General features: G+C 39.9%; 1 protein-coding gene across 1 annotated transcript in view; it reads left to right on the top strand.

Annotated features, from left to right (window-relative positions):
• Positions 1–22,557, top strand: part of LOC145411048 (venom dipeptidyl peptidase 4-like) — a 291,505-nt gene that overhangs the window by 82,091 nt on the left and 186,857 nt on the right. The window contains exon 2 of the mRNA XM_080281110.1: positions 21,141–21,250. Within this exon, the coding sequence (XP_080137236.1) occupies positions 21,141–21,250 (110 nt within the window). The remainder of the gene's footprint in view (positions 1–21,140; positions 21,251–22,557) is intronic.

Here is a 22,557-nt window from a genome sequence, read left to right as displayed (position 1 = left end):
ATGCCAACCCTATTCCCACAGTTGTATTTGGGGTGCATAGGAGAGAGAGAGAGGGAGAGAGAGAGAGAGAGAGACTGCTTTTTCCCTGTAGTAGAGATGTAACCTTTGCTAACCCTTACAGTATAAGACATTATCTACCAAGTTGAATAATCTGGTGGTAGCATTAATAAAATCAACAATACATCATCGGATTGAAGAGTTTTGTAGCAAATAACAACGTTTAAGAAGGCTAATTGCTATACCGAAGGTATACTGAGCAATATAATAATTTTTTCTCTTCCTAAATAGTTACCTTCTTTCACTCGTACTGCGAAATTCTTTTCACTCTCTTCAGCTGGCTTGCATATAACTGACATAGAAAAGCGTAACTAAATGTAATACTTAACAGCTCACAGAGAGCACATTCCTCCCCCAACGCCTGTGCCAGATAACTCAGATCAGTTAGAAAGTTTAATCAACTCTTTCCTGGCCCATGACTCATATATTCACAAAAATCCACGGAAATCCTTTAATAACTTTCTGAGATGTCCTGTGGACAAGTGGACAAACGGGTGAATACATAACTTCCAACTTTCGTTGACAGAGGTAATAATAAGTAATCGTTAATATTCTGATTACTTAAAGCTGCCGCGCCGAATGCCGGATGTTTCTTAACAACACGTATCTCATCTTGTTGATCATCCAACACAAGCGGCATCACCGTGACACACTTCCTGTAAAGCGGTCTTGCCACGTCTGTAACAATAACCATGATGGCTTTTATTCACAAATGTTCTTAGCCCATATTTATAAGCATTCTTGAGGTTAAATTGTGTCTGAGATTTTTCCTGCATTTACCTTCGCTCATCCGGCCATCAGACACTTCACAACTAAGCTGGAGTGATTGTTGCACATACCTAAGGAGATTTCCCAGTGCCGAGATATGATCGTTTGGCGTTTGCTAGAGTGTAATCGGTTAAGTGATATTCCAACGATTAAGAGTTAAATTGGGATAGTTTGTTGACCTTCAGGTCTCCAATAGCTTCCTAATGGCGAGTAAAATGTCCAGCAATAGCGAGAGTAAAAAGGATAAAGCGTCCCTAAAAGATTTACTGTAGGCATAAACATGAAAAATAAGATAATATATAATGATTCTTGATGAGTAATTGCTGTGGAGATTGTATAAAACCAAGATCTTTGATAAATACTTGTGGGGGATTCCGTGTGTATGGTGGTGAGCGGAGGGGAAAGGAAGATGTGACAACACCATCCGTGTTGACTGACGCCAGGTGCATGATGGTCACTGGTGGGCGGGAAAATGGGACCAACGCCGCCGTTAGCCCAGGTTTTCACTCTAACACATACACTCTTACACATTCATTTAGATAATTATCTTAACACACGCGTACAACCAACACAGTCACCTACTTACATTATTCACACACACACACACACACACACACACACACACACACACACACACACACACACACATTAATTTTCATCACTAAGTTATCCAAGCTCTCAGACCTTGATTTACAGTACTGACATGCCATCGAAGAACTGAGGCGTTATAAGTTTTACTGTTCGTCCCTCCTCCTGTACCCTTCTAGTTTAAGACCTGTTTCCAAATCGAGGAGAATCGCATAGAGGTAGGAAAAATATACTGAAAACACGCATTATCCATTGTTTTTCCGTAACTCGTGTCTTTATTATCGTTTCAGTACATGAGGCCCTTCCAAAACTGAATGAAATCGTCCTGAAGTAGCAAGACAGAACCAAAAACAGACTCCATCATACTGAAAATGTTAGATCGTGATACCGGGCGAATTATATTTTTGTCAAACTGTTATGCCAAGTCACAGGACCTGGAGGTAAAGGTTGACGGTTTGGGTGTTAGTCCTTAAGGAGTTTTCTTGCAGGTTTCTTATTTCACGTGAAGTCACTGTGGATGTTGACGCGTATTCCCGTAGGCTGTGGAGATTTCGTAGTTCTTCCTCTTAAGCGATTTACTTTGCTTTAGCTCTTACGCTTTCATGTTGCCCTGTATGCTATATGCCTTTTAAATTCCACAAAGTTTGCAGCTGTAACATACAAGATGATAAGAAATTTAAGAAAACAGTTAATCGCCGAGGAAGTGATGTTGCGAAATCTGCCAAACCAACCACGATACTACCCACTGACATCGCCTCACCTTACAGTATGTGTGGTCGAAGGTGTATGCATACCCCATTTTTTTACGGTCATTTGCGGAACACCTGTAGCTTAATTGTTAACTGTGATCAGCCTTCATCCCACATTACTGAGGGTGGTCAGTAACGTCACGGAAAGGTTGGACAAGTTATATTATCACCACCTGAATCATAAATTATCGTCACGTACTGAGGGCAAGGCCACACCATCGTGCTCTGTTTAAATAATACAGTTTACCAGTGAAACCAAACCAGGCGGCAGGATGAACTGAAACCACACCTTCCTGGGACAATGAGTTTGAGATCACACCCTGCCTTTGCACCAACGTCGCATTGTTTTTTTTTTTTTTTTTTTTATTCCTCACCTACAGATACGACACAATACGGCCTCCCTTGTCAGGCTTGACCGGTTTTGCGTTTGTGTCCTCAGCATTTTTTCTTTTGCACGCGGGACCCATGGATGAGCGGCTAGGCTTCAATCTGCCGTGCCTTCAGCCAGAACCCGTCGTTTTAGCTGTGTATTTGTTGTTTTGTGGTGATTTTAGTCAGATAAGGAGGGACTTTTCATCAGGAGGTATAAGATGTGGCTTTCATTTACCCTTTCATATCACGGATGCTCTTGTAAATTAAGAAAATTTGTTAGCAGCAAGAATAAAATTATAAATGACGTACTCAGGGAGAAGGGTTTCTGTGTGTGTGTGTGTGTTGGTATGTACTGTAACGCCATGTTTATACACGCCCGACATGGTCGGTCAGCTCTACTGTGCAGCTTCAATCAGTTTTAAAACTGACAGACATAATGTACAGTTAAGCGGACGCAGAGCACAGGGAGGGGAACAATAAACACAGCAAGCGAGTGAGGCACAGGACAGAGACAAAGTAATGGTCTAGGGTTCAGTGGTTCACCTTGAAGCACAACACCCAGTGGCATCACCGGGCCTTCACATTCATAACAAAAAATACACACCAACTGCACTGAGTTTATAATACCACCATGGTACTGCATCAGTAAAATACAAAGATGTGTCAGTAAGCAAACACTCAGATTACATACATACATTGTGTGTGTGTGTTTGTGTGTGTGTGTGTGTCTGTGTATATATATATATATATATATATATATATATATATATATATATATATATATATATATATATATATACACACACACACACACACACACACACACAGGGGGAGAGAGAGAGAGAGAGAGAGAAAGAAATTGATCCTTGGTCCTGTAAGGGTTCTGTCGGTTACGACTACTATCACTCCCTTCTACATGTAAATGTCCAGTTTTATGAAATCCTGACTTCGTTTGGAGATCGATTACTAATATATTCCATTCATTTATACTTGCAAATCTTGAAATATTGAGAACACTTGGGGTTTTTGACTTCGATTACTGACTGATTTTATTCACTTTTACTTATAAAACTCGTATTTCATGAATTGTGTAATCAATTTAGAGTTGGTAAACTAACTTATTTCATTCACTTCTACTTGTGTACCTTTAACCTAATAAAGTTGATTTCTTATATATGGATTAGGTAGGTTACTGACTTGTTTCATTCGCTTCTAATTACAAATATCAAATATCTAGGTCTCCACGATGTTCCAGCTTAGCGCCATGCCTTTATTTCTTCTCCAGTTCACTTCAAATTTGGCACAATTGTTCCTTCTGCCCGGCAACTTTTTTTTTTATCTGTACCTTTTAAAGGAGTTTATGGCGTCAAAAGTCAAATCATAAACACGCGGATTTTAAGATCTTGTGTTTTCGCATGTCATTAATCATCATGGCAATATGCACAGAAACATTTCAATGTATTGTAGCTGTGTGCATTTTGTATTCCCTTGGGAATGTTGGCAACCTTGTATTAAGTATATCATCCTTAAGTTTTTTTTTTCTTCTTCACTTCTGCTGTTACATCTCTAATGTCGTGAAATAAATTGCAAGCCAGACAGACCCTAAATAAATTTGAGATCACGGTTTCTTTTCCGGGTACAGAACAACCGAAGTTCTCCCGAACCCCTTGGGCTGTAGCTGTGTATGTGTAAGGACGAACTGGTGACCTTAACTATGCACCCAGCAAAAAGTTTCCTGCCCCTGAGGTACGATGGGTATCAAAAATTAGCACATTCTTCACATTCAGGTAGATCCAGTAAGAAGGTACTTTACACTGTAAAACATCCTGTGAATTGTGACGTTTAATTTAGTTTCGAATATCGACAAATTTCTGAGGGTAATATACACACGTACATCACTTGGTGCACCGTATATCAAAATATATCATGTTTCGGAATGTTAAGTCAGGTAACTAGGAGTATATACGGTATACAGTTGAACTCAACCTTGTCTGTCACAGGGGCTTGAATTGTCAGTCTTTGTACCGTATATACAGGGGTAATGCTGAAGTTACCCTGCAGTCTGACCACTATTAATAGATAGTTTCAGACCAGTTAACCAGATCTGCTGACTTGCAGGCAACCAAAACTGCTGTAATATTCTGCTAAGTGAATAGTGGAGGGAGGGAGGGAGGGGGGGGAGTTCGCCTAATATTTCACTTCATCTGCTTCTCACACTTTTTTTTTTTTTTTTGTTAATATAAGCTAAGAGACACCTGTTAGGTTTCTCTGACCATAGATAGTTCTCTCGAATGTCTTTGATGTGATGCGTCAGGGAGGGAAGTTCCGGACATTTGTAAGTGAGTAATAGACAGTGGAGAAGAGTGTCAACTTTTGCCCCTAACTTTCCCACCCATTGTACCATGGATCTGTGAATGCAGCTACATCTTTCTTGATATAAGTCGTCTGTCCCGAAGTTCGGAACATGGAATTCGGCGCTGCTCGCAAAACATTTCGCTTGAAGAACTTGACCCCATTTCATTCAACACTTATGTTATGTTGAATGGCATGGTTTACATTTTTGAGAATTGAAAAGATTAGTTAAAAGAAGACAGTAACTCAACAGTCAAAAATGTATCTCATAGTTTCATCGCCACTTTTTTTTTTTTTTTTTTTTCCCTTGCTTCGACAGAAGTTGAAAGAAAATGTAATCAATAATTTATGAAAGTCTTAGGTAAACTCATGCCACATATCACTTTACAGATTTAGGTGGAACAGGTGGTTCATAAGGCTCGATTCGCTCGAATTTGCTGACAGCTCGAATCAGCTCGAATCGAATTGCCTTGGCCTTTGCTACCTACATACAGTATTCCAGAATCATAGGTCAACAGGAAGAAGTGTGTGTGTGTGTGTGTGTGTGTGTGTGTGTGTGTGTGTGTGTGTGTGTGTGTTAATTGAGGTTAAAATACTGTATATACGTTACACTTTATGTAATCTATATGGAAACGTTGACCAGATTATAGTGAAGTTCGACGCCAAAACTTGATTAAAGTTGATATTGTGGCTTGGGTCTGGCCTGTGTTGTTCCATTAAACCAACTTTGCCTCTTTAAAAAAAAAAAAAAAAAAAAAAAAAAAAAAGTACTCAGATTAGAAGGAAGAGCAGTTGAGAGTACAGAGAGAGTGCGTCCTTAGGGTAGCCTTGGGTACAGAAGGGGCGAGAGAACTGTGTGTCATCCTTCAGAAAATAGGTCATTCTCTCTCTCTCTCTCTCTCTCTCTCTCTCTCTCACACACACACACACACACACACACACACACACACACACACACACACAAAGCATTTCAGAGAGGTTTACATCAAGCCAGACACTTTTTACATACCCCACTCATTTTTATCAGAAACATTAGATTACATTAACCTCTGTCACAAATCTGCAATAATCATGGGAAAAAAAAGTGGATATGATAAAAGTAAAAATTGTACTAGTCATATATAAAAGAGTTCCTGGTTTCAGTACAATAAGCGATAGAAAGTAGATGACTTGGTATGTTTACCCTGTTTACCTTGTGGTGCTAAAATGAAGTTGGCTTGTTTAAAGTGTGTGTGTGTGTGTGTGTGTGTGTGTGTGTGTGTGTGTGTGTGTGTGTGTGTGTGTGTGTGTGTGTGTGTGGTGCAGGGTGAGCAGGTATGAAGTTGTAAAAGTGTGTAGTGTTCGTGTGGGTAGTAAGGGATATGAGGGTGTGTGATTTGGTTTGTGAATGTGCTGTGTCGTATGATAATCTGTCTAATTCGAGGTGTTGAGATGGACGGTGTGTGGTGTGAGGGTGTGTTATTAGGGGAGATGACAGACAAACATGATGTAGGTGTGTTGTGTTTGAGGAAAGTGTCGGTGTGGGTGTGAAGGTGATATGAACTGAGTGTTGTATGTAAAAAATGTATAGCTATAGTACTGTGAAGGAAGGAAGTGTGAGAGAAGGTGATGCGAGAACGGGGTGAAGTGAAAAGGAAGGTTGTGAGATATGGTGTGGATGGGAGTTAAGAGGAGAGGGAGAAGTTTTATGGAATGATGGAATATGAAAGGGAGTGAAGAACTGGAAAGAAGTGTGTGATATATGGTGTGGGAGGGGGTGGTGATGCGAAGGGATGGAGTGTGTGGTATAATGGTGTGGGGAAGGGAGTGATGTGACGGTGAGAGTGTGCGATATGGTGGTGTGGGATGGGAGTGCAATAATTTTATGAAAGTGAGGGTGTAGGATGAGAGGATGTGAGACGAAGTGTAGGTCAGATGGTAGTGGAAGGTTCTGGGTTGTGAGGGGTGTAAAAAATTGGAAGATGTGGAAAAAGTACGCTGTTAATAATGTAATGTAAGGTATTAGCTCCTTCACTATTACAGGCCTCCCCTAAGGTGAATATAATCGACTGATGCTAACATTAATATACTGTCAAAAATGTCCTGTTATTGAAGGGGTTAGAGGCGACTGCATGCAGAATATAACTAGTAAGAAAGTGATGCTTGAGATTTTCCTAAATTCATGAAAATACTATCCTGGTCATAGATTTACAGTAAACTTATGATCAGTATTCCGTCTTAACTATGATTTGCTTTTGCACGACGGATAAGGAAAGGAGAGTGCAGAATATTTCCAGGTTTCTTGTTCTTCCTGTAAAAACAAATCTTAATTCTGAGAGGAAAATTATTCCACCGATAAGTTAATTTCTGAATCACGATCCTGGTCTTATTGGCAAAACTTAGAGCGCAAAGGGATAAGCTAATCTCCAGTTTCTGTCCGTAATAAATCGAGCCGTTGAAGCCATTAGAGGCCCTACAGAAAAGAGCACATCCAGCAGAGAGGTAGGAGTAGATACGCTTTGTCCCCAGTGCAGTGTTCATAAGTGACACGCAAAAGTTTAGGGTTTGCCTTCCCCTTGGCGATATCTGCTTAAATAACACGGCCTTGAGTTCGATGTGTGTACCCAACTGGGGCACCAGGAAGTGCAAGAGTACTCAGAGAAAAAAGGTTGCTGTTGTCACGACGAGTTAAAAAAAAAAAAAAAAAAAAAAATCCTTACCCGCAGCTTTTAACATTCGTGAAACAGAACGAGTAGCTTTGAAATGTTGCACTGTATGACCTTTTTAATATCCATACAGTATTTTTTCTTTAGCATGGAAGTAAAGAAGTCGTTGCATGACAGTAATGTAGTCCCTACATTACTGACGTGCAGCTTGGACTCTGCTGGAAGAACAAATATCAAGAGCAAAGGGAAGGAGTGGAAATGAGCAATCTAAGAGGTGTGGATGGAGTTATGTGAAGAAAATGACATACATAGCAAAGAAGGAAGCGCCGGACTCTTTAATATTAACGTGGATGTCCCTGAAAAGTGTAAGAAAGAATACGTGATTTGGCCATGCGGAGCAAGAGGAGAATGAGGTACTGACGAGGGGAGGGTACCACATGGCAGATGGCAGTGTGGTGGAGGGACGAATTGGAGACGTATTTAAGAGAGTGGTGTGGGATGGAGAGACGACAGCCTGATGATGAAAGATGGGGGCATCATGGAGACAGTTTGTTCGCGAACACCCGTTCCGCGATAAAGGCGTCTGGCAGATAAACATACATATTTGATAAACCACAGTAACACTGCATCAAACTAAATATCTCATTACTTATAGCTACCCCACATTGTTATCGAACATATGGCTAATAATGTTTCTGTTGGCTGTACAGAGATACACTGACCCTAGCTGGTGACTGACATTTTCGACCATGATATAAAAACTGCTAAAATATACACTTCTGCGCACTTTTACCTTCCGACAGCCAGTCCTACATCATTACCAGCCTAAGCTTTCACCAGTCTGGAGATTTCGTAATGCCTTTTCCTTAGTGACTTATTCTGCACATTTCAATATCCTCTGATATGTTACTTCTGCCATGTTGATATTGAGAAGAGATTACTAGCATATGGGAGGATGTGAATTTGTAGTATGCAAAATAAATCGCTGAGGAAGAGATGCTACGATGATTTTTATCCCAGTGAAAATACAACCCCCGGCCGAACCAGGTGTTTGTGCAGTCGATCACAGTGACGACGGCCTACACAGAGCCACAATGATCAGTGTCATTTTCGCAGAACTTTAGACTGTGGAATATCTTTCGTTATCTTCCTGTAAAGTGCCTTTCCTCCTCCTCCTCCTCCTCCTCCTCCTCTTCCTCCTCCTCTTCCTTTTTGGCATTCTGATCCCCTCACCGTAGTAACGTCTTACGTACTATTGTTCATGCTGCAGCCAGACTACTTTAATGACTACCTCACAAACCCGTAGTGATTAGTGGCATTTCGCTGAACTTTACAGTGAAATATCAGATACTTCTTTGTTTTTGTCTTATGTACTGTATGTGTGTTGTATGTATGTATGTATGTATTTTTTTTAATGCAAGAAAGAAGGAACCAAAGGCCAGAAGCCCGCAAGCCGTTCTCCCCAAGAAAAAATAAATGCAACACAACAGGAACCAAATTCAAGATCCATTCATTTCGAGATGCCTGGATACACTGCGTCTGAAAGACTGGAGATCATAGCAAGGAGGAAATACAGACAGAGGGAGACAGTTCCAGAATTGACCTGTTGCATACATGAAAGGCGGGGAGTAACGGTTAACTCTATCATTCGAGAGTTGGACAGAAAAGGGATGAGAGTTTGTTGCTAGACGGGTGCTACGCGCCCGTCGTAGTGGTGGAGGGATGCAAGCAGAGAGTTCAGAGGAGCAGTGACCATTGATGTAGAGGTAGAAAAGAGATAAAGATGCTACAGTGCGGTAAAGAGACAGAGGTTGGAAAGAACCAGTAAGGGGAGGAGAGTTAATGAGATGGAAAGCCTTTGACTCCACCCTATTGAGAAGAGGTGTATGTGGGGAGCCTCCCCACACATGAGAGTTGTACTGTACACAGGGGCGAAAAAAAAAAAAAAAAAAAAACTATAAAGTCAACAACTGTGCAGGAGTAAAGAAGGTACGGAGTTGGAGTATGTATGTACGTATGTATGTATGTATAGGTAAATAGATTGATAGATAGATACAGAAGATAGATAGTTGAGCACCTTAACTAATTCATCTTTTACGCAGTTTATTTCGCTACCGCCAGACAGTTTTACTGACAAATGATCAGTGGCATTTCGGCCAAAGATAAACCCTTGGGCGTGGCTCCTGTGATTATGTCCCATTTGTTTGCCGCCATTTAACACATTCTCAGTGCCCACGGCTTTTTTTTTTTTTTTTTTTTTTTTTTTTTTTTTACCAGCAACGTTACCTGCAAAATCACAAAGCTCTGATGAGTGGCATTTCGGTGAACTTTACACACTGTGAATTAACATGTTTCTGTTTCCTGTGTGTGTGTGTGTGTGTGTGTGTGTGTGTGTGTGTGTTTCACGGTATAACCTTATCACCGTGGTAAGCCGGCTTTAGGTTTATTAAAATGGAATGGATATACCAAAAATTAACCAAAAAATACGCAGCCATAGTCATACTAAATGCATTGATGGAGACTCACTCCTTCACTATGAGGCCGCAGTGTTGAAGAAAGTCGATATTGTGGGGAGAGAGAGAGAGAGAGAGAGAGAGAGAGAAATCACAGTACTGAAGGAAGTTGTACACGGCAAAATATACAAGGTAGTCCGTAAATAGCGCTGCACTAGAAACTCACCTGTTGCGGGGAAGGCTCACATCTGCTGTAACGGGCGTGGATGTGGTAGTGGAGGTGAGGAATGAATCATGGATGCAGAGTAGATCAGCTGACTAAGCCGTCCTCGCAACACACCAGAAATCACCCAGTGGAGTGTAAGAGCAGCTTTATATATGGGCCACTTTTTTTGTATTTTGTTTTATATGTTCCTGGATGAAACCTAAGCCAGCCCGCCTCTGCCTTCCCTCTGTCACAACTTTCACCACAAGTTTCCAGTCTGTTGTTTGCGTTTATATTGTACCCTAACACGGTGGGTTGGTTGGGGGAGCCGGTAGTGCAGCTTGTAACGTGGACCCATGTTCGATTTTCGGACTGGTCAGACTCTTGGATAAAGTTTGTTTTCTCCTTTTGTCTCTTCATCCAGCAGTACAGTTAGGGCCCTGAGTGCAACTGCGACTACTGCGGGTTTTATTCTAAGGAAAGATTAAGACAGGAAAAGCTGCTTGTGTGCCTTAATGAGTTTCGTGCAGTCGATGGGCATTGATCCTAAGCCCACTAACCTCTCCACTCTTGGATGCTTTGCTTACACACTTAACCCCGTCACAAAGGTGACTCCCCTTTCCGTTGTATTTTTGCTACATCCAGAAAATTTCTCTGTAACTTTGAGAATTCTTTAACCGGATGGGTTGTCTTCAGTAGCTGCGTCACTACTAAGTCTCCCAAACAGAGTGAAATCATTTAGAGATTCAGAAAATGATAGACGTCAGGGCTGTGAAAGGGTTCATCAATGAATAATTTAGCCGTAGCTAGACTGAAATTTATAATATGCCGTCTTAACCAGAGGTTACTGCAGATATAGTTCTTTTATCATACCTTGATGTAGGGTTTTCGCCGTTTTGCAGGTTATTTCACCTAACTCACTGGCTCCATAGCACTTCGTGACAGTTGCCATCTTCTAAAGTGGCTGTTTGTTGTTACAATTCAGTATTTAAAGGAGAGGTGGCAGCTTTAAGTCAAGTTTAAGTGGAAAGAATATAGTCTTTCTCCCTGTGACAACAAAACCTCCACCATCAACTGAAAATTGTGTAAATGTGGAGAGAATGTAAATAAGATGTGGTGGTAGTGAAGAGAATTTGAGAGGGGACGCACGTGCTGGAGTTCATAATGTGTCTACCCTGCGTACTGTACGCTTTGGGTTCGAAGTCCACAATATTACGCGGTTTGAAAGTACTGAATAATTAAATCTGTGTCCTGTTTCCATAATTTAAGTTTTGCAGTTTTGGTTAGTGTGAAAGCACTTAATCTGAATAACCAAGATGTGTGTCGTACTTTCATAACTTACACCTGTTTTACATTAAATTACTGTTGCAATGTAAAAATTTAGTATTGTATTGCTGTTGCAATGGATAATGAACAAAAGTCATGTATGAAATTCCATTGTGTGTCCACATTTTGAAATACGAGACGAAGAGCCATGAAATAATCTATGGAACTGTAAGTCCAGTTTTATTTGGTCTAAATATGGGTTACATTCTGTATCATTCGTAATGTTACAATAATTTGACATCAGTCACTCAGAATCACCAGCACACCCATATAATTGTGCACAATCATATGGATAAACAACCAGACACTCACAAACCTGTGACTAAACATCGTTCAAAATCACCACACGCAAACCTATAGGTAAATATCACTAAGAATCACCAGACACATTCAAATCTTTGGATAAACAATACTCAGAATCACTATACACACTCAAATCAATGACTAAACATCACTAAGAATCACCAGACACACAAACCTATGACTGGACATCGCTCAGAGTCACCAAACACCCCCAAGACTATTAATAACATCATTCAAGTCTGCTTCATCAAAGGCAGAGATCTTCATAACTCCTGTGCTGACTATTTGTTTTACGTTACGACTGAGGTTAGCTATGACGCAGATAAAAAAGATGTATCATTATGTTTCTTGTTACGTTATGAGTAAGGGCAAGATGTTCACGATTATTGTCGTGGTGTAAGTAGAAAAATGGACAAGATGTAAATGATTCTGAGTTGCAAAAGTAAGCAGAGATGTATTTTTTCATGTGGAATATATATATATATATATATATATATATATATATATATATATATATATATATATATATATATATATATATAAAGAAGAGAAATAGAAAAAGAACGAAGGAAAAAGAAAAAGCTTATGATTAATTCATATGACGAGATAGGAATTATGGGAAAAATGCATGTGATGTGAATATTGTTTTGATGTGCTTAAAGACCAAAATGTAACTGATTCTCGTGCGGTAAATAAAGGGGAAGGATTTAGTGTGGTGGATATAGTACTGGCGCACTTGGTCACACATCAGCCTGGCGACGTCACTCCCACACACCAGCGATGTTTCTGCTGGCTCACTCACACTCCATACTCCTAGTATTTGACTTTACCTTTTCAGAACAGCTGCTGGACGAACACACACACACACACACACACACACACACACACACACACACACACACACACACACACACACACACACACACACACACACACACACACAAAACAACAACAACAACGATCGCAAAGTCAGTGTCAACATATTGTACTAGGTACACGAGTCAGTAGAGAAACTGATATCAAAATGTTAAGATTAGGTGTAATCCCAGTGAAGGTGTACTTTTATGTTTAGTTTTATGCGTTTGAAAATAATTATCACGAAAATATGTGAACCCCTAAAATTTGCAGAGCCTGTGTGATCGTATATACTGCACGTGTATACACAGTTGAGGATATCATTCTCGCGTAGTATTTCACATCTTCCTGCATTTTACTTCTACTAGCTAATATCCTCAGCTGAGGGAAACGGTTTATTTTTCTTCCCAAGGTGTGATGCATCAGGAAAGAAAATGATGGACATGCCGTAAATACGAAGTACGGTATGCCCAGTGGTAGAACAGACAAACTTTTGCCCTTGGCTGTACCATACGAGTACACTGTCCAGCACGGAAGTCACTTGTTATAGGATCTGTGAGGGAGCTGAGTTTTTCAAGCTGTGGTGTATGGTTAGAGACAAAAGGTCAGTTGCCCTTCCACTGCCTCTACAGTATTTTACTGCTTTAAAGTGTGTACGTCACTGTTTTCCCTGATGCATCAAATTGAAAAGAATCACCTGTGTGCAGAGAAATATACCAAGCCTTTCTCACGGACACCAGTCAGCAGAGGAAAGCGAGAAGTAGATGTGGAGCACTGGATGAACTTCTGAACAACTGGCATCCCTTGTGGAGGCCAAGGAAGGAAGTCCTTAGCGAAATTGATATTCTTTAAAAAAAAAATCTTTCCTTTCGTGGACTTATATCTTTCCTTCGAGCAACAGAAATTATTAGAATTGAAAGAAATTATTTGACCCATCTCTTCAAAAATTCCTTCGCAATTTTTGTGCATTATGTCGTGGTTCTTTTCCTTCTGTGTATTAAATACACTGAAGGGAGTTATTGTATAATTTTAAAGACACAATATACACCGATATACAGATATTTAAGGCTTATCTTTGTTTCTTTAAAAGTGTTACCCATGTCGGTTGAGATGTGTAGCCAGACGACGTACTCCCACATGGTTAATGCACACAATACCTTCGATATGCATCTGATTTATATGATCTGGACTACCAGATCTGTTACGCTAAAGTCATCCCTCCTGGGGAGGGGGGAAGAACACTTCCCCAGTATCCTTGATTGTCATAAGAGGCGCTAAAAAGGCCTTTTTGTCTGCAACCTTTCTCTGCTGTCCTCTTCTTCACTTCTATGGTACCTCACTTCATGATATTTCCGTACTTCATCCAGCCTTTATTTTCACTCGTATCAGGTTTGACACTTGGCTTCATGACTTGAAAATTTTAAGGACCTCCCACTGACGTCGACCCTTCCTCCCTTCCTGGATCAAACCTTTCAACCAGCTGATCAGTCAAGCCACTTCATCGTCAACCCGTGTCATTGCCAAGCCGATTCAACGCCAAAACCACTTCAACGCCAGCCTTAGTGCCATATAGCCAGTTTATGGCTTGGTACTAGTTCATTATTCCTTCCTTCCTTCCTACACTAAAGCCAGGGTCACACAAGGATCTTTTTTTTTTTTTTTTTTTTTTTTTTTTTTTTTTTTTTTTTTTTTAATTCAGTAACCATATTTTAGGGAAGGCGGTGGCTCAAACGGTAGAGAGGTGGCCTGCTGTCCTAGCGGCCCCCGGTTCAAATCCCCGCTGGAGCAGGGAACAGTTTATGGATTTTAATTCATAAAAAGTAGACTATACCGATCTACCAGAAGACCCGCCGACATGTCGTAAAAATACCCCCTCTAATACCAGTGCACCAGTCCTGTATGAGACAGCCTTAGCATGTATTCAATATGGACGGTGGGTGTTAGCCCCGAAGTGGCGACGTGTGGAGATGTAGGAGGACTATTGGGCCCTGGGGATATGCCGTGAAGCCCCTGCCCAGAGTGGGACACATTAAATTAATTTGCCCGAAATGAGTTTGCAAATGTATTTACAAATCCAACGTTCCTCCTTACCAAATATCAGCATGCTTTTTTTTCTTATTCTTTTTCTTTTTCTTTTTTTGCACAACAGGGCTACTAGCCTGAAAGTTATTCCTTTCCTTTCAAAGAAATCTTTAAGTTTTCCGAATGGAAAGATAATTCCTTCGGAAAGAAGTAATAGTTTGTGAAAGGAATTATTTTTGAGAATGTGGCCGCATGTTTTTACCTTTTACCTCTAAGACAAACATTGATGCAAGATCAGCGCCTGAGAACCACATTTAGATTTACATTCCTACTGAATCGTGGATTTCTTTTTCGTCCCCTATCTTACGATGGGAGTAGTGCCAGGTGGAGTAGTGGTCAAGTAGTTAGAACTTCCCAGTCGGAGTGATGGCCTTACGTGCAGCTTCGATTCCCTTTTGGCGACCGGAGGCTTTGGATCATGTAATTGCACCAAGGGGAGTCGGCTGGCCATCTAGCCTAAGTGTCCTAGACTGAGGTAGCCTAGCCTAGGTCTTCTTTACTTAGAAGAGGAGAAAATGGGATTGACTGTCTTATAATGACGATGTTTTTATTTTTAATGTCTATATATCGATTTTTTTTTTTTCAAATGGCCAAACTTTCTTTTTTTGTCAGCTAATTAATGTGTAGAGCTGTGTGATGAGACTTTCACCGTAGACGCCAACATTAGAGAAGGATTGATGTGAAACTTGGTAAGATCGATGGTTTATTTTTGGCCTTTAGTTCGGTGCCTGGTGTTCCTGTAGTTGATATAGTTGTCCCCACATCTTATAGGTGAATATAGACCGAGGGATTGTGATGGTGGTGACGGTGAGGGTGACGATGACGATGATGATGGCGATGAGTATAATGATAATGAGGCAGTTTGATTTCTTGTGTGTATGCATGAATTTCTCAAGTTCTTATTTGATCTGAGAGGAGCTGATGTAACTTGCGTAGTGTTATGCGTACTTAATAAGGCGATCTCATTAATTTTCTGGCCGTGAAGAATGACTACGGGTGATAGTGCAAATCAGTGGTTTCTTTGTGACTGTAAGAGAGAGAGAGAGAGAGAGAGAGAGAGAGAGAGAGAGAGTGTGTGTGTGTGTGTGTGTGTGTGTGTGTGTGTGTGTGTAAAGTAAAGTAATTTTATTGCCATCACCGAAATCTACAAACCAAAGTTAATGTTAACATAAAGTACAGGCACAGTCTGTCGAGCAAAAGCTCCCTGACAGACAGATTTATACATACATATATAATATGTAGTACAGGCAACCTAAGTATCCTAATTTACAATAATTGCACTTTAATTTCAACAGTGATACATTAAATTCAATTTACTTGAGATCAACTGTAGAAATGAAAGGCAAAGATTTATAAATTCTGTAAAATACTTAAATAAAGTATAACCATCTTCTTAAACATAGATATATTATTAGTAAGAAACAAGATCTTAATATTTACTGGTAGTGCTTAAGAGGACCATTACATATAATGCTATTCTTTAAAAGAGTTGTGTGGAACCTTGGACACTGTAGATTTAAATTATTTCCTCAATTGCTGTATTGGCTGTCAATAAATTTAAATATTTGAGTATCAGGAGTCCTAATGGTTCTGAATACTGTATTAACAATAACAAAAAATCTATCTATCTATATACCAAGGCTGCTTCCCCCAAGGAAAGGGAGGTAGCCGAGACAGGACGACACACTCCCCATTTACTCATCCATTCAAACACATTCATTCGCATCTTAGCTCCAAAGGGGAGAAGGGACGGATCCTCACCGCACCACACCGCACAAGGGTCAACTGTGCAGTGCAATTAGCGACATCCGCAGCAGGGCCCGACGCAGAGCTGGTTTACCCCTGCCACATCATAATACTGTAGACCCATCTCCTTACCCGCACCTGACCTGACAATAGCTGATCAGACCAAATGCGGGAGAATATCCCCTCAGGGCTGCGTCATCATTTATTCATTCACAAGTTCTCTCCATTTATTTCTGTCACGCACAGCCACTCTTCATTGCTTAACAGACATCCCTCTCACAACCAGCGCTCTCTACACAATTTCCATCCATCCTATTCGTGGTCTCCCTCTCAGCCTCACACCTCTCACATCAGATCAAGTTATCTTTTTCACCAATCGGTCATTATCCATTCTCTCCATATGCCCAAACCATCGCAACACCCTCTGTTCAACTCTATCAGCCATCTCCCGAACAACTCCAGTTCTTCGCACTTCATCATTTCGCACTCGATCCATACGCGTCACTCCACACATACTCCTCAGACACCTCATCTCCATTACATTCAAAGTTTTCCTCTCTACTACACCTATATTCCATGTTTCAGCCCCTTATAACGCAGTCGGGACCACAACACCCTCATACAGCCTTCTCTTTACATCCATTCTAAGCGAACGACATCTAAACACCTTTTTCATTCCTCCCAGCACCTTTCCTACTTCATTCATTCTAAACTTTACTTCTGCATCTATTCTTCCATCCACAGCAACATGTGACCCTAAATATTTAAAACACTCTAACAAAAAATACTTATAAATAAACTGAATTCTTAACAAATTATGAGTTATAAATAAATCTGCAGTAGAATCAAATTCCCAATGAAAAATATACATTTAAAAATTCTCTTTTGATCCAAGAAAAGATGGCCAGGTACACGCCCATATAGATATGCAGTAACTGACATACGGATAACATAAAGTGTAATATATACTCATCATGGCATCAGCTGCAAGATGATTACGTACTCTGTACAATATATCACATACCCTAGATAACTTCAAACAAACTTCATTTATATGATTATTCCAATGTAAATATTCATCAACATATACACGAAGAAACTTTGTGCATTCAGCACGCCCTGTTTTATCACCCTGTAACATCAGTGGAGGCATATACTGTTTAACAGATCTGTTTTGAAAAAAATATATAATGGGTCTTAGTAACATTAAGTTTTAGTTTATTTGATTTAATCCAGTGATTTAATGAACATAATTCAGAACATAATGTAAAATATAAAGAGTGGATATTTTTATCAGCTAGAAGAAGAGTTGTATCATCTGCATATATTGTAAACTTGAATTCAAAACTTGCATTAATTATATTAATACAGATGAGAAACAAAATTGGTCCTAAAACAGTTCCTTATGGAACACCTATATAAATAGGCTTACAGTAAACTGCTTGTGTTTTGTTACTAAGGTAACTTTTGAATGGATGTAATGGCATACCTCTCATACCAGTATTTTCTAATTTATTAAGAAGTATGCTATAATTTAATGAAGCAAAAGCCGTAGATAAATCAATAAATAAATCAGCAACATAAAATTTTTCGTCTAACAGTTTGTAAACACTTGAAACAAATTGAAGTATTGCTGACTCAGTGGAAGGACTAGCTCGAAAAACATGTTGACAGTTAGATAATAGATTATTGTTTTCTGGATAATTTAATAAACGTTGTGCAATAGTTTTTTTTTTTCTAATATTATACTAAATGCTGGTGGAATGGAGATAGATCGATAATTGTTAATATATGTTCTTCAGATTATGTAGGGGAATTACCTTAGCTTTCTTCAATTTTTCTGGGAAGACTCCTGTTTTAAGGGATAGATTAAATATATGCAACAAGGGAAATGATAATAAAGAGGAAGTTTATTTTAAAACTGTAGGTGATATATCATCAGTTCCGGGAGCAGCAGATTTTAGTGATTTAAATACATTTCTAATTCTGTGCGAGAATGTGTGTGTGTGTGTGTGTGTGTGTGTGTGTGTGTGTGTGTGTCTGTGTGTGTGTGTGTGTGTGTGTCTGCGCGCGCCGAATTACTGGGGAAGCACAGTCACCAAGATGTATGACATCATGACTCGGTGTATTTGTCTGTGTCTCTGTGTTGGTATTTTTACAGTGCTTTATTTGTGTGTTGTGTGCGTGCGTTCGTTTTAAAGTTTGTAGATGCTTTGTTGTTGGGTGTGCAGGAGTTTGTGCTTGTGTATATCTGTATATGTGTACAGAGACAATAGAGAGCTGACACAGAACTGAGCAATTGGTATTGTTATCAGGTGAGCCCGTCTGACCGATGCCGCATGGAAAGCAGACGTAAAACCCCAAATGATGAAGCTGATGATTCTGAGTCTACCAGAGCCTCTTTATCTGTGCCTGTTATCTGTGTTTGTGGTGTCCCGGAGTTTGCACTGTCGTGTGTGTGTGTGTGTGTGTGTGTGTGTGTGTGTGTGTGTGTGTGTGTGTGTACGTACTTTTATGCATGTATGCATGCATGTGTGTACGTACTTTCGTGCATGCATGTGTGTGTGTGTGTGTGTGTGTGTGTGTGTGTGTGTGTGTGTGTGTGAGAGAGAGAGAGAGAGAGAGAGGATGATGATGATGATGATCTGTGAGTGGTGAAGTTAAAATCAACATGATATTACCCTGTGGAACTGTACTGTAGTGACCGTTGTGGCCGATAACAGCCATCTTCACACAAAATGTGTAATCTTATAAGACCGAATCTTTTATTAATATTTCTGTGAACTGAAAGAAAGTGATGACCGAGCCTACCAATGCACCTTTTGAAAATTTCTCTACATTGTCAGGTATCATAAACTCTAGCCCTTTCGAAAAATGTTTATTTCGCGATCCACTTCTGCAGAATATAAGATCTTGGGGTAGGTTCAGCTATGGTGGTTAGAATTAATAATATAAGAGCATTAATGAAAACTGAGAATACTGTAATAAAAATCATCATATTATTAATGAAATCACGTATTTGGTCCCATCCGGAAGCACGTTGTTGTTGAATCATCGCCTGTTTCCCAGAGTGTATACAGTGGACGGTTTGGCATTGACCAAATATTATGTATGACCTCGTGTATATTTGGAGTTCTGGGATGGGTCGAGCAAGAGAGCAAAATCTAGCAAACTGACACTTACACACACACACACACACACACACACACACACACACACTCTCTCTCTCTCTCTCTCTCTCTCTCTCTCTCTCTCTCTGACCGTATTCTCATTGCATTTAGAGATTTAGTAGAACTTTAATCAATTTAATTTGCTTATAACACCTTAATGATCAAGGATAATAATATTTGTTATCCAATAAATCGCTGAGTAGGTGTTGTTACGAAATGTGCTAAACCAACGAGAAAATTGCCCAATTACTGATCTATACCGGTAAGTGTTTTTGACGATGCGTTTATAATTACCTCCGCCAGGGAGGCTATGTTTTTGCCGGCGTTAGTTAGTTTGTTGTTTGTTTGTTAGCAGGATTACTCGAAAAGGTATGAACCGAATTTTCTGAAAACTTTTAGGGGGGTTAGGGTATGGCCTAAGGAACAATCTGTCAGATTTTGGTGGTAATCCGAATCATCATTCGGATCCAGGAATCTTTTAAAGGATTCTCTACCATTGCAGGATAGTGGCAATTTCAACATTTTTCTTTTCTCTCGATAAATAATGCCTACAATGCTTGCACAAAAATTACAAGATGACATCTTCATAAGATCTACCACACATTCCACCTTGGCATAAGTATGCAATCTCAGATTGCTCTTGTTTGTCAGTTTGTGACTTCGAATTTGTTACAGAATTATTGGACTGATTGAAGAATGGTATAGACGGAGGAATAAACCCATTTGTTATTAACATGGACACATAGGTCATTTGAGGTCAGCACCAAACGATTATGTGCAGCTGACAAAAGCCTAGTGCAAAGTCAGATAGTTAACTGAAGAAAAAATTCGTATAGCGTTTTCAACCTTTTTCATATCACATTCTATATGATATTTTTGGTACACAGCTGTATACCACTGAGTGACTACACTTGTAGTTACGTTACTTACATGCGCGTTTACCCAATTGTCATATATATTATATCAACGTGATTAAGTTAGTTCTAAGAGATGACTTTACTTAATTTTAAGTAGGCAGGAAACTTACCAAGTAAAGGTAAGCGAACGAGTAATCTTACACAATCTGGGTGAGTGTATATTTGTACTGTATAGCAATCCATGTACAGTATAATAGGAACTACAGCACAAACATGTGGCGTGTGCAGTTTAATACATTGGTTATTCTCTTTAATTGCCGGAGGATACAAATGGATATTTGTCATATACTCTGTACCACTGGTAAAACCCAAAGGTAGCCTACCGCTAGTTGGGTGTCCCAGAGTTAGAGAATTAAAAGTGAAATTCCTGGCAGTGTGTGAGTTCATGGTGGCGAATCCTCGCAATCAGAGAGTTAATAGTGAAAAATGTTAAGAATCAGATGGTTAATGGTAAAGTATCGTAACGGTTACAGAGTTAATCATGAATATTTTAGTAATAATAGCGGACCATTGAAGTACGCTTGTTAATTAAACCATTGTTGACTTCCGCAGGAGCTGGTGGCGTCAACGCGACCACGAATATGGCGGAACCTGTTGCTGGGCACAGTGGGGGTGATGCTAGTGGTGGCCGCTGCTATAGCCACCATCATACTCACACGCGGGTAAGTAGCCTACATCCACGCCTACACCACACAGGCTAGGCCAGGTAGAAAGCTGGAGGTGTATTATCACCGGTAGTGATGGTAATACTTTGTTTTGTTGGTTTTTCCCGTGTGATTGTTGCTGAGGTTCCACCAGGTAAAATGACTAGGTACCGGTAAGAATCTCTCTCTCTCTCTCTCTCTTTCTCTCTCTCTCTCTCATGGTTTTAGGCATATAGTATGTTGCTTCCTATTCTTTAATACTTTATACTGTATAATAAAACTAAAACATTGTATTCTCTCACACTCCACACCAACCAACTTGTTCATAGGTTCACACCTAATAGTCACCTTAATTGACTATGGTAATTTTCTTCCCATTGATAAAAGGATGACCTCTGTTAAATAGTAAATAAATGCTAATTCGTGAATTTCACGTCGACCATCCACGAGTCTTGTATGGTGGATGAGAGTAAGTGGCCCTACAGACAAACTGGCTGGCGCGTTCAATTTCCAGTTTCACACAGCAGTTGCAGTCAGCAGGGTGTTCACTTTTTTTTTCACCGTGTTAATAACTTAACGTTTTTTTTTTTTTTTTTTCTCGTACATCACTAAGGATGCCTTACTGATGTGCGTAAAGGTATTTATATTTTACATGGTTTTACTTTTGCCTCGCCGCATTAGGTGTTTATGAGGAGGCGGTATTTTGGTCGGGATGTAGGATGCCATTTTCGTGCGCGTAGGGAAATGCTGCGATCTCTGTCAGGCGGTCAAACTGTACGGATTAGGTTAGGTTTATAGGTTAGGGTAAAGTAGTTTTAAAAACCTAAGCATAATTGGTCTAACCGAACCTAAAGAGGTTTGGGCGTTATTTGCTAATACAGATCGCACTACTCAGCTTTCCACAAGAACATGGCGTCGTACAATTGCCAACAAAAAATCTGTCCCCCCCCCTCCCTCTGCTCCTATAATCATGTTTGATGGCTTCAATGGATCCGCAGCACCGACACTGATTGCTTCATTTGGCAAAATTTTTTTTTTTTTTTTTTTTTTTTTTTTTTTCAGCGTCAGATACTTCCGATTCACCAGACTAATTTTCAAAATCCATGAGAGAAAAGCACGGTAGGTGACAGAACTTCTGCTGCTGATAGTACATCACCTGTCAGATAGGTTATTTTGTAGGGAGTGGGGAAAGTAAGGTAAATCAAAGAAATAGTAAAAAAAAAATAAAAGAAGAAGAAGATCTTTCAACATATCAACATGGTCTCCTAGGTAAGGTAAAGCACTTCAAAAATCCATAAGCTCATAAAGTAAAAGAGGAGCCATTG

This window comes from Coenobita brevimanus, chromosome 87 (assembly GCF_032717465.1).
Source record: "Coenobita brevimanus isolate Jiangsu-jjx chromosome 87, ASM3271746v2, whole genome shotgun sequence".
Taxonomy (NCBI): domain Eukaryota; kingdom Metazoa; phylum Arthropoda; class Malacostraca; order Decapoda; family Coenobitidae; genus Coenobita; species Coenobita brevimanus.
This window is presented reverse-complemented; position numbering and strand designations above follow the sequence as displayed.